The sequence below is a fragment of the Spodoptera frugiperda genome, chromosome 16, assembly GCF_023101765.2.
Source record: "Spodoptera frugiperda isolate SF20-4 chromosome 16, AGI-APGP_CSIRO_Sfru_2.0, whole genome shotgun sequence".
Classification (NCBI taxonomy): domain Eukaryota; kingdom Metazoa; phylum Arthropoda; class Insecta; order Lepidoptera; family Noctuidae; genus Spodoptera; species Spodoptera frugiperda.
The window spans coordinates 4,815,683-4,832,872 of record NC_064227.1 but is presented as its reverse complement, the minus strand read 5'-3'; the positions used below and the strand labels follow the sequence as shown (position 1 = coordinate 4,832,872).

Sequence of the window (17,190 nt, the reverse complement as noted above, 5' to 3'; positions counted from 1 at the left end):
AAAAGGTATCCATCCACTATTATGCTCTGTATGAAAGCTATCAGTTCATTATAAGCGCTAGACACAATAAGGAAATCAAATTAATAGAGATACCATGACATCACACCTTAAAAATATATTCAGAGTTGTATAATACACTTATTTTTTTTTTGCTGACTGCTTCATTACTCAAGTAATTACAAGCACAACTGCTTCACAAAGCAAAGGTTCCAAAGATAGGGGATTAAACCACCCCATAGGTATAAAATAAAAAAGGCATACTTGAGTAATTAAATATATGGTTAGCTATCTAGATAGTAAAAGCTACTCATTTACTCATTTAAATGTAACTTAGGTTGAATTGTGCTATAATAATTTGTATGTTAGCTATACCTGTACACAAAGGGAAAACTTCACCGTTGTAACCTTTAATTCTATGTACATGTCATTATCTAAATTCAATTTAATATTAATGTATTATAATAATGTGTCATGTATTTTATAAATTATAATGATTTCATTTTATATGTGACACAACTACAGTATACTTAGTTGACAAATGTACCCAAAGCATTGGCGGGAACCCATGTTTGCAAAAAACATTGCTAGCTGTCTAACTAGAAAAAAAATGCATCATAACAGTCACAAGATGTCCCCTTCCCAATCCGTGTCAGCCTAAGGGCTGGGCACATAAACCTAAAAATGAATAACATACATACATAACCTCATGACTGTCTCCCAAGGGAATAGGCAAAGACTATGTAATGCCAATTGTTCCGAATATAACGCTGCTTTTCTACCAGAGATGTACTATGCTACATTGCTGTGGATGCGTTTGGCTTCCACCAATCATATTCATTGGTAGGCATAGCTTAGCACTGGTGGAAACAGACTCAGCTAAGCTATGTTTTTCATATGGAAAGTTGCATGCTATGGATGGCTTACCTACTATCGATACGCCCCATACTCGAACTTTGCACAGCTACATAGCTTCGTAGCATTGTTACATAGCACATCTCTGGTGGAAAGCACCATACATAACTCTTTCACTTAATGAATAACAGGTGGGCAAATACACATCAATGAACAAGAGATGAATGCATTATATTATTGGTTTTCGATTCAGCATTCTTACCTATAACAATGAGTCTAAAATTGTAGGTAACGTAATAATAGCAATTTATTTATATCATTTCTGGTAAAAAGTGGGTGTACTGCATAGTATACCCACCCACGCTTATCCAATTGGGGAATACTGGATGTGTCATTCTGTCATCCTATATTTTACTTAAAAAGTGAGAATTTAATATTTTAAAATCGTTCTCATCGTTTTATCGTGACTCATCATTATAACTAACTGGTGAAAAGTCAATGTTATATTGTTTATATGAACCTACCACTTCGAGGATTAAAGGGCGTAATGATGTGTTATGTTTTTTCAATGTGCCTATTCCTTATTTTGAGGTAACGCAACGTCACGCCTTTTATCCTCGAAGGGGTATGCAGAGGTGCATATTACGACATTAAAGCTGCTGTACAATGTACACTCACTTTTCACCATTTGTGTTATAGGTCCCCCTATTACTAGTGACCCCATTGCCATATACTGGACACAATACCAGAAACCCCTTGCCCGGCAGTCGCACTTGCGACCGCTCGACCAACGAAGCAGTCCTTATTTTGATAGTTGTATTAAACAATTTATGTAACTATTTTCAGATTCACAATAACTACACTAAAAATGAAATCTTTTTACATATTTCTTTGAAGTTTGTTTATGATGTAACCTCTATTCTCTATGACCTGCAAACCTAGGCATTGTGTATTCAATTCTGTATTGTAAATATGTTATTCAAAAGTATGATCACATCTGAACATTTAGTTTCTTTCGTGTAGTAATGCACAAAAAAGTATTGTGTGTTTTACTTAAGTCTCATACTCAAATATCAGTTAATATTAGTTAGGTCATCACATCACACATTAACAGCTTATAAGTGGCCACTTCTGACCAAAGGCCTCTTCTTACATGGAGAAGGTTTGAGCATTAATCACCACACTTGCTCAGTTTTCCCAACGATGTTTTCCTTCACCGTTTGACAGTTCTTCCATGAGAAGGAAGGAAGGAAACTTTTTTAGTGGTAACTTGGTGACCCAGTTCAAAAAACTAATATGAGATAACTAGCCAGTTTAAACTTATGTTTAATTAACTGACCTTACTTTCATATCTGTGCCCTTAAAACCCAGCCAGCGCCATGGCCATTGTCAGCGCGAATGAATTAAACCAATCAGAGCGCCGAACGCGCTTTCATTTCGTTTTCGTTCAACATAACTAAAGCAAATTCGTACTAAGGGTATTGAATAGTTTTAGTAGTTGTAACACAGAAATATTGGGTGAGGTTACCGTAGCCCAATTACCCTCCTTCTTCCTAATCTTCTAACCTTTCTATCCTCCCAATCCCCGATTCCCCAATAACGCTTAAATTCCTAACCACCGGCAACGCACGTGTAACGCAACGCCTCTGGTGTTTCGGGTGTCCATAGGCGGCGGTGATTGCATATCATCAGATGATCCGTCTAGTCTAGTCGTTTACCGGCTTATACCATAAAAAAATATTACAAATAAGGCCAATAGTCACCATACAATGATATAGTTAACTTCACTGCTTCCATTATCAGGGCCATTTAAAATAGAAGGTAAGCACAGATAAGATATCTGAATGCAACAATGTCTCCGAGTAGTTATGAATGAATAATAGTTACTATGTATTGTTATGCGTTTATGTACAACAACAAAATTGTGTCCGTATCTTATGTACAATAGATAGTCGTGCAAGTATTCGAACAGACCATAGCTAGACGTTAGCCTGTAAGCCATTATGACATAGACTATGACCTAAATGGTGTATCTTTTTTTTTTGAGGGGCGAAAATCATCCATTGACTGCTCCCGCCTCGCGTAAGGTGAGAGGGAGTGTCAGACTTGCTGACAAAAACCACCCCGTTCTTTTTCCTGCTTTGAGCCCGGAGCCCCGGTAAACCTGCTAGGTAGTCCGCAGCTCCAGATCAGGCATCAGCCCTATTGTTCCATCTGTGGTGGTCTGATGGCTCTTTGATGCTCTGGTTTTTGTTGGGCGACGAGTCACCCGTGCTTGCTGTCCTGAAACCCGCACTTCAAGCCATGCTAGCGGCTCATATTCATGAGCAACATTTCGCGACGCACTACGACTCACACGATAATTATTTTAGTATGTCACTTGAAAGTTATAATAAAAACATACTCCATTTTTAAACATAATATATTATAATAATCTTTATGTAATCAATCCAAAAAAAAACCGTTAGAAGTTAAAATCAAAAAGTTTGTTTACAATTTTCATAAGCTGTTATCAATATCGGCCTATCTAACCGATATATCGTATTATCTGGTTCCGTTTTGTCAATAACAAAAGAGATAATACAAATCCCTTTGCGCAATATTATTAAAAAACAACAAACATTCTTGCTAGTACCACTGTAGTCTAATATGTACTTAATGTGAAGAGAATAGAGTTCTAATTTGTGTAACAAGACTCGTATTTATGTTAGTACATGTGATCTTAGTCATATTGACATGACGTCTTATGTTTTGATTACATAGTAAAATTGTTTACTATGTTTTTAGAACAATTCGCACACACATAGTATATCATTGACCTTGAACTTGAGTTACAAATATTATTATGATACTTATGAAACCTGTATATTCTACACTAGCGATTGCGACGCGATTTCTCTGCTCGGCTCCTTGTGTTCGTAATGTGATGTTTATATACAGCCTATAAACAAGAACATAAACAATTATTCAATTCAAACCAGTGGTTTAGGAAGTTAGTGCTTTCAAACAAACAAACTCTTCAGTTCTGTAGCGTGCTACGACCAATAGGAGAAGAGCAGAACGGGTGAAACAGCGCGGGAGTAGCTGGTTATTTTATATAGTTAGGTCCTTAAAAGGCTAGTTTCTTACTAGTCAAATTCAATACTTCTACGTATAAAATGATGTTTTGCGTGAATTTTGTATCCCACCCAAAACATAAATGTGAAAGGCTGCCAAGTTCGATAATATTGGAATGCTTCGCCTATAAAAGAAGTGAGATCTAAATAAGTACCAAGTTCCATACACAGACCTCAGTTAAAAATGATATAACAAGTTGGCAAGTTTTCACACACTTTTTTATAAACCTACTAAACGCAATGAGTCAAGTATATAATTTTCTATTAAAACTTGCCAAGTTATATCATTTTTAACTGAGGTCTGTGTATGGAACTTGGTACTTATTTAGATCTCACTTCTTTTATAGGCGAAGCATTCCAATATTATCGAACTTGGCAGCCTTTCACATTTATGTTTTGGGTGGGATTTCATTTATTTTTGTAAGGTTTATTTTCTTTTTTTCTTATTTTACTTTACTTTGACTAAATACAAACCTTCTTAACGAATTTTAGGTCGGTACGACCATTGGAAGATATAGATATTTTTTTGTTTTAGTTCCTTAGGGGTATGAATTTACACCTTCATTATTTTTAAAACCGACTCACACTTGGCCATTTTCAGATTTTTTCCTTTACCTTGACCTAAAGACCTACCTCCATGCCAAATTTCAAGTCATACGACCATTGGAAGTGGTCTAGGTTTTTGATGAGTGAGTGAGTGAGTGAGTGAGTCAGTCAGTGAGTGTATAGTAAAAATAGCGATTTTCTGACGTCAATATCTCAAGACCTACAATAGGTACATTAATGAAATTTTGTATTTTAGATAAGTAAGTAGATCTCGACAGATACTAGAAATTTCATATGCTTAGATAAAATAGATTTTGAGTTATAGGTGGGTCGAACTTGGCCCGAAATGGTTCGTGTAATATAACCCACGGCCGGTGTGTCGGTTTTTTGCTCGAACTTGGCGGACACACTGCCGTGTGTCTTGATGAAATAGCGCGTTATGACGTCATCATATTTTTACGTCAAATAGTAGACTTATTTCTATTGTAGAAAAATAAGTAGATCATGAAATCTATGAATGAAAGTGTGTTTATTTTGGAATATTTTATTGTATTGAATAGTTAGTCGAAATAATTTATTTTTGATAAGTAAACTACACAATTACAACAAACCCCATATCATTCCCATAGCAAATAACTAATTAATTTTGTTTGCTTATAATATGTATGCCTCATAATGGTTCTCGTATTTGAAAACAAAAGTAACTACACTGGTTAATGAGGAAAAATTAAATGATGAATCCACAATTTACTGTTTGTGTGTCTGTCATTAGGTAAACGTCAGTTTTAAACAACGTATTTTGTATGTAGTCATGTATTTATTATATTACGAACACATTTCCCAACAGGAAAATATTGTGTTATAATTTATAGTAAATTTTACCTACAAGTTTAACATCAATTTTGAAAACATGGTTATGTCTGACTGGTGATTTAAACTGTAATGTTATAACTACAGCATATTATAATTGTCCTATAGGTTTTAGCAAATTAGTTAGTACTTTGTTTAATGAACTACTTGGGGTTTTGTTCAAAGTTCAGTTCTTACACAATTATTTGTTACGCTGTGTTTCACTCAACCGCTGAGGAAGAGGTAGAACTCAAATGAGCGATTCTCCCACAACTACGAATCCCTAAATGTCTAAACTAATGTTAATATTAGACTAATAAGGAATCGTGTTAGACTCCACTTTAAAAGCTGTCTTTTTACGCGATATTTTTTTAAGAGGAGATAATCATTTAATGTATCAGGCGAGAGGGGTTGCCAGACTCTTGAGACTCTTCTGGTTTTTAGTCAGTAAGAGGGTGTGGTTCTATACCTTTAGTATGAGTTTTGTTTTTGGCAGCAAACGTTACGTTCTCACGAAACGTTGATTTTCATTCATACATTAGCAGCGCTTCTAGCGGAAACATTGAGAAACTAAATTTGGCAGTATGATTTTACGTAAAATGTACTCGCAAATGTTCAAAGAAATTTTGTCAGTTCTCGAATAAATGCCAGTACGAGTTATTATAGTGACGAGTATGCTCCACTGTGTCCTACGGGCGGTCCTCGTAGTGCATTATATCCGGCGGTTTCCTCCCGACCAATCACTAACAGGAAACACAAAATATTTTACCCTATACATAGATTTCAACTAAATCACAGCCTTAAAGTAAATTAATGCTTCCTTGTCCGAACTGCTAGGGAGTGGAATTTTTTGCCAGAGTCTGTATTCCCTAAAGGGCTTAGCCTGGGTGTCTTCAAAGCCCGAGTGAATAGGATGCTTATGGGCAGGCGTGCTCCATCGTACGCAGCATTATCGCTTACCACCAGGCGTGATAGTGGCCAAACGTCGACAAAATATAAAAATAATATATTTTTTCATAATCTAAATAGTTGTTACCTTAATCTACAGCTCAAGATGAAGTGAAGATTGATTTAACCCCATGGAAGGGGAGTCTGCGCAATACATCCGAAGTGACCTGCACTGTTGCCCCGGAGACTGCTGAAATTTCATGGCTGTTCCAGGCTCAACCCTTAGTACCCAACAATAGGTAAGTAATCTATAATATAAAAATATGTCGGGTTTTCCTTCCTGACGCTATAACTCCAGAACGCACGAACCGATTTCTACGGTTTTGCATTCGTTGGAAAGGTTTCGGGCTCCGTGAGGTTTATAGCAAAGAAATTTAAGAGAAAAATAGGATAACAGGGAAAATCATTGGTGGCGAATCGGAGTTCGCCGGGTGTGCTAGTAATATTGATAAGTATTGTACATCGACTTTTTGTCAATTTTGTAAAGGTTAATTTTTTCAATCTTTTTATGGTTCGAATAGAGTATTCGACTAGTTTTAGCGGCTCATAATCTTGAGCAGTATACGCAGCGACTTAACTGATTGTCTTTCTTAATGTTTTGTCCAAACAACTAAGAACCTAGCTCATATTACGTGGGAACTGCTGTAACGCCGGTACCAGCCCTCCTGTAACAACTAACGCCTAGGCGTTAGTGCGTAGAAATAAAAATAAACTGATCGACGTAAGACTTTCACAATCAAATCTTTATTGACTGTGCATTATGTTTATGATTACAGAACAAATGTTACCACCATCAAGAAAGATTTAACAGGTGAACGGTATATCATATCCACGTTGACAATAAATAATACGCATTCAGAAGATGGTGGCAACTACACTTGTGTCGCTAAAGTCGGGAGTGCTGAAGACTCCAAGGTGGCCAACTTAGACCTGAGCTTCCCTGCTCGACTGGTCAACCAGACAAGCAGTCCCATCAGGGAGAACGTCACAAATCATGCTAACATTACCTTGGAGTGCGTTTTTGAAGGTTAGTTGTGTAAAACATTTTTGCTTGTGCTAGATGGCACCACTGGCGACTTAAGTCCGTTCAGTCTTTAATTTTACTTTGAAATTTGTTTTCTGTAAGTTTGTCTCGTTGAAACTAAACGTGAATCAATAAAAAAAAAAATATTTTGTTATCAGCCTACAATCCTGGCGAAGTGAAATGGTGGACGAGATCGAAAGATACCGACAAATTACTCTCGGATACAAACAACACAAGAAGGATAGGAGACGACTTGATAAAGAGTACTTACGTACTCCACATTTACGGCATTGAGGACAATGGGACCTACACGTGTGAGTTATACGATGTCGTCTCCTCGAACATCACACAAGGACAGATAGACGTCCTTCTCACAGCGAAACCTCAAATTATAATAGAAAATGTCATTCCTATCAACACTACACATGTGTACATTAATTGGACTGTCCATGCGTTCAACTCTCCCATCAAAGAATACCAACTGATGTACCTAAATCAGAAGAACAAACCAGCAGGCTTCCGACACTACACAGTCCCGCCGAAGATCGATGCACAAAACACATCTTTTCTGTTAGGTGGTTTAGAGAAAGGGACAAATTACACGTTCAAAATGCAGGTGGTAACTGAGTACGGCGAGAGCAATAAGGAGAGTCCCGAGAGTATCTACCATAATGTAACCATGTTGTCTGAAGACCCAGTTTTCGTACCGAATATATCTATCAACGGGTTTTCCGCTACATCAGTGACGATTGGATGGACCCCACCGCCGCCTAGTATTGCTGATTTAATACATTACTACATACTTGAAGCTCAGAAGAAGGATAATGCCTCGGATAGGCGAGAAGCCTGTCATGAACGTAACGGGAAGAATCTACCATATATGTTCGGCAATTTGGAGCCACACAGTACTTATGTGTTTAAGGTAATTCCATTTAAATATAACTCTTTATATCGCTTTCAATGTGTAGTTACTGTTTGAAATAATAAGGAACAATTAAATACTGTCAATTAATCATTAATATAAATTGCAAATCTTTGTAATATTTCTTAAGGAAATAAAACAAGAACTGCTTTATTTTTTCTGTTACAAAGTTGAATACTAAATCCGTAATTGTACATTTTCTAGGCAAAAGCCTGTTCATATTACTCAAGTTCGTGCGGCAACTGGTCTGAGAAGATGGAGGCTGCTACTCTTGACGGAGTGCCTGGAGTTCCAAGTAATGTGGTGGCCAAGTGCAGTGTGGACTTCCTCAACCTCACTTGGAGTGCTCCTTTGAAGCCCAATGCTGAAATCAAAGGATATACTGTGAGTATTAATGGCAGAGTAGAATAAATATTTTGTCGCCACCCTTACTCGTTGGTGACTTAAAAGTCAAGTAAAGTTCTATACATTGGATAGACACTCTGATAAATCTGAAATTTGTAAACTACGATTTTTAAATCACCTGTCAATTGTGGTGATTATAGCAAATTTCTCTAACTTAGAGCATTGTTACAAACTGATGAATTGATGTTTAGGTAATAATGTTTATTTTAGATTACTACTATAGTTAAGTAATAAGTGTGGGATAGCCATGCTTTGGCACCAATGGGCCGGCTCGACAGGTGTGATATCACGGCCTCACAGAAAACCGACTTGAAACAACGTTTGCGTTCTGTGAGTGAGGTTGCCGGAGGCCCAATTACACACTTTCCAATTCCATTCCATTGCCAACCCTTAAATTTCTAACCCTTTTGGCTGGAAACGCACTTGTAACGCCTCGGATGTTTTGGGGTCCATGGGTGGCGGCGATTGCTTACCATCAGGTGATCCATACCATCTGCTTCTTTACCGGCTTATACTAATAACAAAATTATATACCTATCTGATAAAAAATACCTATTATAGTTCACACGTTTATAATGGCCCAACTATCGAGTTCTGGATTTGAACTTTTATAATAGCTCTTCGATGGCGCAATTGAAAAATATACGTACTTCATGGTTTTACATAATTTAACGGTAACCACTTGCCATCAGACCTGTAAGCCTCTATGCTATCAATACTAGTTTAAACAGTATTGATCCATATACATACAGGTTGAATTTATATGTATAATTTAATTATTATTTTTCCTTAAATTTCAGATGGAAATAACTGGCAACATGACGTATAAGGACCGTTTCGGAGTCGAGAAAGTAGCTACGTGGGGCCCACTGTCCAAATTCATGACTAATGTCACAAATAACACTGGGTAATTTGTTATTATTAATTGTGATACAAGTTTAGACTTATTACATAATTATATGTCTATGTTTCCCAATGACGAAGACATAATATTTTGAATAAAATATTTTTTTATAGTTTTTGCGCTGTAGCATGGTGCGGGTGACAGTTGCCTGTATGACGTTGTCGTCTCTCAGTACTTACCACATGATTAGGGATGGACTTAACTTACAAAAATCTTTTTTACGGTAATAGTATAGTTCTTAAACTGACATGGTCACACAGCTAAAATACTAAGGCATAATTTTTTTGTCGCAGCAATTTTCAAGAGTGATTCGAAACGTTACTGAAACTCACAGGCACCATGCTACAACGCAAATACTATAGTAATAACCTTATATTTACCATGTTTATTAGTTTTTATGAGTATCCGATATTTCGGCACTGTTGCAAGCGCCATGATCACGGATGAACTGAAGTGAAATGAACTCAGTTTTAAGTTCGAATTATATTATTAGTTATTTTTTTAAACTATGTATTTATTTAATCTAGTAACCTAAGTATAAGTTGTATGTTGCTGTCTGTGCTCGCATCATACTTAATTTTTATAATAATTCTGTAATTGGCTTTCTGGTGACTATTGCCTCCTTTTTTTATTAAGTTTTTGTTAGCTGTAAGACTTCCATGTACTAAATAAATAAATGAATGTTGTAGCGTGAACGACCTGCCTCCGAACACTCGGTTCATGATCCGGCTGAGCGCGGTGACGCGCACGCGCCGGCGCGGCGAGGAGAACGTCACGTTCTGCCAGACACAGCTCGCGCCGCCCGACTCGCCGCCGCGACCACGGTGGCGGAAGGTAATACCATCAATTATTCAAAACTAGCTACTTCCGCGCGGTTTCACCCGCTCTGCTTGGATCCTTTTGGTCAAAGCGTGATGTTTTATAGCCTGTAGCCTTCCTCGATAAATGCACTATTCAACACAAAAATAATTATTCAAATCGGACCAGTAGTTCCTGAGATTAGCGCGTTCAAACAAACAAACAATCAAATAAACTCTTCAGCTTTATATTAGTATAGATCACTGTATTGTTTATTGAATGAGGTCACAAGTGTGATTGTTGGGCGATATATTTGGGTGTGTTTTGTAACTGTACCTACAATGTTAAATGCACCACTACGTAATATAAAACAAAGTCTCTTTCTCTGTCCCTATGTCCCTTTGTATGCTGAAATCTTTAAAACTACGCAACAGATTTTGATGCGGTTTTTTTTGATAGATAAAGTGATTCAAGAGGCTGGTTTATATGTATAATACATGCATAGTATATCACCATTGCACCCATGCGAAGCTGGGACTCGCTAGTAAACTATAAATAAATAAATGTACTACTTTTTTATTTCAGGTCCTAGAAAATGGCACGTATATGTTCAAAATGTATTTGCCAAGAATGTCGGAGCGAAATGGACCCATCTGTTGTTATAGGTAAGTTCAAAATCTTATCTTCGATTATACCAAAATTAGATATTAATTGTACTAATTTTGATCAAATTTGAGTACGTGATAACAGATAGACTTACGCCCGAATACTGAAACGCTACTCAATTTTAAGTTATACTTAAATAACTTGCTATCTCTGTCATTTTATAAAGAATTTGTAGAGACAGAACTAGTCTTGAGAGTGTCTTAAAATTGAGTAGTTTTTGAGTATTTGGACATTAGTATTTTCTTTGTGCATAGTTGCGCAAACACTGCTCATACTTGCGCTAATTTTGCGCATAGTTTGACGTCAGTGTAAATGAGAATTCTAAGTATGTTTTTTAGGAATTCCGTAGCTAAATGGCAAAAGGCGGAACCCTTATAGATTCGTCATGTCTGTCTGTCCGTCGGTATGTCACAGCCATTTATTTTATTATTTCAGAGTTTACATGGTCCGCCTACCTCCAGGGAATATAGATTGGAAGATTCCCTCCCCACGTGATATTGATGTACTCGAATACAAGGATTCACAAACTAAATTAGGGGCTTATGTCGCTGATGTTTTCTCAAAGTAAGTTACCTAATAATGTACCGTATCTTTAGAGTGTTAAGGTTGCTATTTCTATCCAAAGGATTTATTTATATATTTATTTAATCTTTAATGTACACAATACAATTAAATAGTAGTACATACAAGCAAGATTTTAACAGTCAGTGTTGTTGAAATTTCAACTTTATGTATACTTAATTAAGATACATTTTTGCTTAACATGTAATGAATATGTGTCTTCAAAACTTATTTTTTTTTTACAGCGACAAATTCACAAGAGACAACATAGAATTAGTTTTGGGCGATGATAAAGTGGTCTTTGATAAGCAATCGGATCCTACACTGAACCAGGATAGATGTCGTCGCTGTCTCAAGAGGCCAAAGAGGGTCCATCATGAGCCAACCCCAGTGTCTATCACCACCACCACTTTGGATGATTTTGAGGACCCGATCGAAGGCACCGATGATCCGATTGAAATTGAGGATTCTGACAGGATATCGAGACGGTCTCCTGATAATATGTATGTTTGATTTATATTTGTTTTTAGATTTTAGTTAATTTTGGTTGAGTTTACTCTTGGTCTACAGGCAAGAAGTCTTTAAGTTCGATTCTCGGGTTTGTCAAAAATGTTATTTAGTTTTTCATGTTTACTTGTGTTCTAAAGCATATTAACTATAAATTATGCTCCTCTATCACAACCTTTGGTACTTGTACCATGTCTTTTAAAAATGCGTCAAATGTTGCGTCCAATCTTAGATCGCGAGCGACACATTCGTCAGATGTGGACGCACCATTTCATTAAATAATTATGTGGACCACTACCTAACCCTTACAAAATTACTTAAGAATATACGCACTTGCATATATACACAACTGAAGGTTTATATGTATAATACATGGGGGCGCATAGTAATACATAAAGTACAAATAACATGCAAGTATAGATTTCAATATATGATATATTCAATATTATTTCAGCGATTTCAGCAACAATCCCATGATGATGAACAAACAGGAAGATGACTCCGAAATCCGCGTGAGGGACGGCCCTCTCGACCCTACCGCCAACTACACGCTCTTTGTGGAACTAATATGTAAGTTACTATGCTCATGTTCATACTACAATTTAATGTCGACGTGTAGCGGGTTTGATTCCCGCACGGAGCAACTTTTTGTGTTATCTATAAATTGACTGTTTCGACGGTCTAATGGTGAAAAGTGCTACTGCTAGGCAAGGGTTATCGGCTTCGATTCCAAGTAAAATATTGAAATTATTTCTGACCGGATTCTATTTTTACTAAATCTAGGACCTCCTTAACTAGTAAAAAATAGCGCCTGTTGAATGCACACAATGTGTGTATGAATATGTCTTATTCAATGGAATATATTTGTGACTCTGTATATGCAGAGTCATTTGGGCTCTAAAACGCCAGACTGTGAAACGCAAATCTTGCGAGATCTCGCAAGTATGGCAGTTTTATATGTTTTTAACCGACTTCAAAAAAGGAGGTTCTAAGTTTGACCTTAATTTTAATAAATAAATTATATCATGATCTTATCGTTTTGTACAGCGAGTTCAGACCCGGACGAGGCACTATTCAGCGAATACACATCGCCACTGATGCCGGCTGCCAGCCCCCGGTACCCGTCCCGTCCACCGCGCTCGAGATCGCTTTACAGGTAACTTGTTATTGTATACATTATCCTACCAAAAATGCTTCTCCTTCCGGGGCTCCGGCTGTAAAAGCAGGAGAAGGAACCAAGGGTGGTTTTCAGTCAGTCAGTAACACTTCCTCTCGCCTCGCCCAAGGCGGGAGAAGTCATTGGATGATATTCCCCCCTCAAAAAAAAAATCCCTTCAAAAATATCCTGTAAAAAAACCAAGGCTCGCAACTCAGTTTTTCTGCTGTAAAATGTTGTGAGATCCATGTAATACCAAGTCGGTTAATTTATTTAGTCCCTATTTAAGGGACCTTCTGTCTAAAGTCAGAAACTCTTTAGTACGAATTTAGCAAGTTTAGTGAGAGCGCCGAACTTGAATTTTTGAAAATGGCGTAAGTTAAATAAATATATCGACTTGTCCTGGCTTGGATTTACACAGATCTTTGACGGTCGACATTAATTACTGAGGAACTTCGGAAATGTGACCGCGTTTGAAACTAATTGGTTCGTTTATTGGATCGCTGACCAATCAGAGCGCCGAACGCGGTCTTGTTTCGATCTTGTTAAACTCACAAATTATACAATCATTTTGTTTCTAATTAAAAGACCTCATTTGTTTATTTTTTTAATATCCTTCTATGTTTTTCGTTTCGTCCACAGATAACGTGCGCAGTGGCAGCCGTGATCCTGCTCCTGATGATAGTATTCTGCATCATGCAGACGCGACGCACCCGCAAGATGCCCCCGCACGTACAAATTGACAATCCCTTCTCTTACGCACTCAGGTACGTACTTATTTCTTCTTAATCTAATATTTGTTATTTTTTAGGGAACAGCGAGTAAAGTTCCCTAAGAAAAGGAGGATCCTCCGACCAGGCGAGGTGATCGTACCTGGCGGGCTTTCTGCTCAACTATTGTTCGTTGGGATTTTCTATCCGTGTTAATTCGCATGTAAACTTCATATATGCGATGCAGGATATTTTGTGACGTCATCCCCGTTGATTTGCTCGTCGATAGTCTATGTGCGACTTCTGTCATCTGTCACTTGTCAGAGTGTCGCCACAAATTCTTAAAATCTTGCGGAAAAATAATTTATTTATAACGATAAGAAAAGTGCTAAGTAATAAAGCAATAAATAACTATTATTATAAATATTCTTCCACCTAGATACTGGGACAGTATCCGCGGCCGCCAGCCCCTAGTGTCGACCGTCCCCCCTGACATACCCCCCATACCAAAGGATGAGCTGGCCGCTGCGTATGCGCAGCGACAGGTTGACTCCGACTACGGATTCCAGAAGGAGTTTGAAGTAAGTTGCTTGTATTTTTGTATGTTTTAAGGTCTGGATTAAACACTTCTTCAATATTTTATATCACTATGAATAAGTTAAATATCAAATTAAACATTATGTATTGTATGTAGCTTCATGTCATACCATACTTCGATTCATTAGGATTCAGATCCATCATCATTGTTTTGGTCTGTTTATTTGAGCTTTTATTGAAATCCATATAACTCAAACACAAAAGTTGCAGTTAAAGAACTATTTACTGAAAAAACTGAGTTTAAAAAAGACTTCTAACATCATGGTATTAACTAGCGGATTTACCGGGGCTCCAGCTAGAAAAGCAGGAGTAGGAACGAGGTGGTTTTTAGTCAGTAAGAGTCTGACACTCCCTCTCGCCTCGCCCATTGGATATAAAAAAAAAACATCATGGAATAATGTTTCTTTTTAAACCGTTCTTTTTTTATTTATTTTTTTGTCGTAAATGTGTTTGTTTTTCTCATTCTTTTTAACCTATATTTCTTTTTATTTTCACAATGTACCTCATGCATCATTTCCGACCAATCTTAACATATCGTCACAAATTGCCAAGTTGTTGCAGATGCTTCCCGAATGCTTCCCGGACCGCACCACGCACGCTTCCGAAGCCCGAGAGAACCAGCCTAAGAATCGGTACCCAGACATTAAGGCCTATGACCAGACTAGGGTCAAACTGTCCCAGATTGACGGTATCACTGGATCCGATTATATCAACGCTAACTATGTTATGGGATACCAGGTTAGTACCGGTTATATATTTGCTCATTAACCGACTTTACACGTTTAGGAGCGTATTTTATAATAACTATCGAAAGACATACTTAATTTACTAAAAATCACCGTTTACATACGTAATTTAACGGAGAAAAGCTCTTTTATTATACCATGACGGTGGCAACAAAGCATTCACCCTACCTGATGGTAAGTGGTTACCACGGTAACCACTTCATAGGCCACGACCTGTGAACACTTGCAACACTTGAGGCATCACTGCGTGCGCAGACAGATAGTTTCAGTAGGCTGCGCGACGTCGCCGCGTCTGCGCACGCTTCTCATAATGAAGAGTCCCCTGCGACTCGAAACTAGTAGAGCTTTACTCCATAGTAAACCGTGATTTTTAGTTATGTTTAGTAAGTTTTGATAACACGAAAAATAAAGCATATTCCGTGTTCTAATTGAAATTGAAATGTATTATTATTACTCAATGTATATCAAGTTTAATCATTAAAAAACACTATTAGACGTTAGAAATAATACTAAACATTAGATATATTTTTTGTTAAAAGGTAAGTTCTTATAAAACGGTTTGGTGAGGCTTCTAGTATGATATAAGCAGGCATGTGATGTTTGAAGAATTGACTTTATAACTTGAATGCTATCGGCTCTGCAAATGTTGCCATTTGAGAAAAAGTACAAGACTTTTCTTTACAATGGCAATAGGCTGTATGTCGTTAGTTTATACGCTTTTAACTCTTAAGCTGTTTGTTACTTCCCTTTACATTTCTTCTTAGTTTTTGAAAAGCTAATTTTACGTATATCAAACTGTATTATATTTATGTACGAACTGTCGTAGGACAGACTAAATCAGTAGAGCTTTTCGCCATGAATGTACGCGAGTATAACGTGATTTTTAGTTAATAAATTTTATTAATTTAGCAATGATTGAAATGTTTCAAAAACTATTCTTTTTTAAATTAGGTATCGCATTAAATTAACATTAAATCAATGGTCCACTGTCGTATCGTTGGCAGTTCATTACTCTTTTCTTTAATCAGCTTTTCAAAAACTACATACACTATAACATCACATAGTTTTACCCATGGTTTTACCTATTAGTAATAGTTAGTCACAAATGTTCCTTCCGTGTGGCGTGTGAACATGTTCTTAATGGTCTGTCTTCTGTCCTCCGCTTACTAAGGACCCTTCGGAGCCTGAACAGGTACCGCATACCTACTGCGATGCTAAATTGATTTCACATTTTGTAAACCGTATAAAGTTCGCTAATTTTATGGTTAAATTACTTCTTTTATTCAGTGTGACTGCCAAGCAAATCCGTGAATGCCAATTATCAAGTATTGTTTTGAGACGGCTTTTATCATTACTTGATTTTTGGGTAGTTTCCTCAGTCAAAAATAAATTATTTCAACTTTTCAATACAATAAAATAATCAAAAATAATCACATTTTCATTCATAGAATTGATGATCTAGTTATTTTCAAAATTTTCTAGAAAAAAAGTCTGCTATTTGACGTAAAAATCTGATGACGTTATAATGTACTATTACATACAAAATAAAAAAAAAACGATTTTTACGTTTCGAAAAAAGTATTGTATTTGACTACTCCTGTCAAAGAACCCTACCTTGTAATATTGTGCCTAAAAGTGCTTTTTCATTATAATATACATAAAATATAATGTGAAATCAATTTATTAATGTACAAAGCTTTCTGTCCGTTTATGTGTTGTGTTTTCCTTGTTATTATTATAACAATGCATTCTTTGTTATATTCGTAGCACTCGCTTCTACTATACTTCATAAAAACCACATGATTTCTATAATAGTACTTCTATTCTTCTATTATGCTTCAAAATGTATTTTTGCATGTATATCGTGGCTGTATTACCCAACT

The 17,190-nt window shown here is 36.8% G+C and overlaps 1 protein-coding gene across 1 annotated transcript in view; it reads left to right on the top strand.

Moving 5' to 3' along the window:
• LOC118280661 (tyrosine-protein phosphatase 69D) overlaps positions 1-17,190 on the top strand; it is a 36,979-nt gene that overhangs the window by 2,426 nt on the left and 17,363 nt on the right. Inside the window, 15 exon segments of the mRNA XM_050699644.1 lie at positions 6,412-6,550; positions 7,088-7,338; positions 7,494-8,257; positions 8,462-8,641; positions 9,463-9,569; positions 10,256-10,400; positions 10,950-11,029; positions 11,466-11,594; positions 11,837-12,094; positions 12,553-12,668; positions 13,146-13,211; positions 13,214-13,254; positions 13,897-14,021; positions 14,404-14,545; positions 15,123-15,299. Of these exon segments, the coding sequence (XP_050555601.1) occupies positions 6,412-6,550; positions 7,088-7,338; positions 7,494-8,257; positions 8,462-8,641; positions 9,463-9,569; positions 10,256-10,400; positions 10,950-11,029; positions 11,466-11,594; positions 11,837-12,094; positions 12,553-12,668; positions 13,146-13,211; positions 13,214-13,254; positions 13,897-14,021; positions 14,404-14,545; positions 15,123-15,299 (2,720 nt within the window).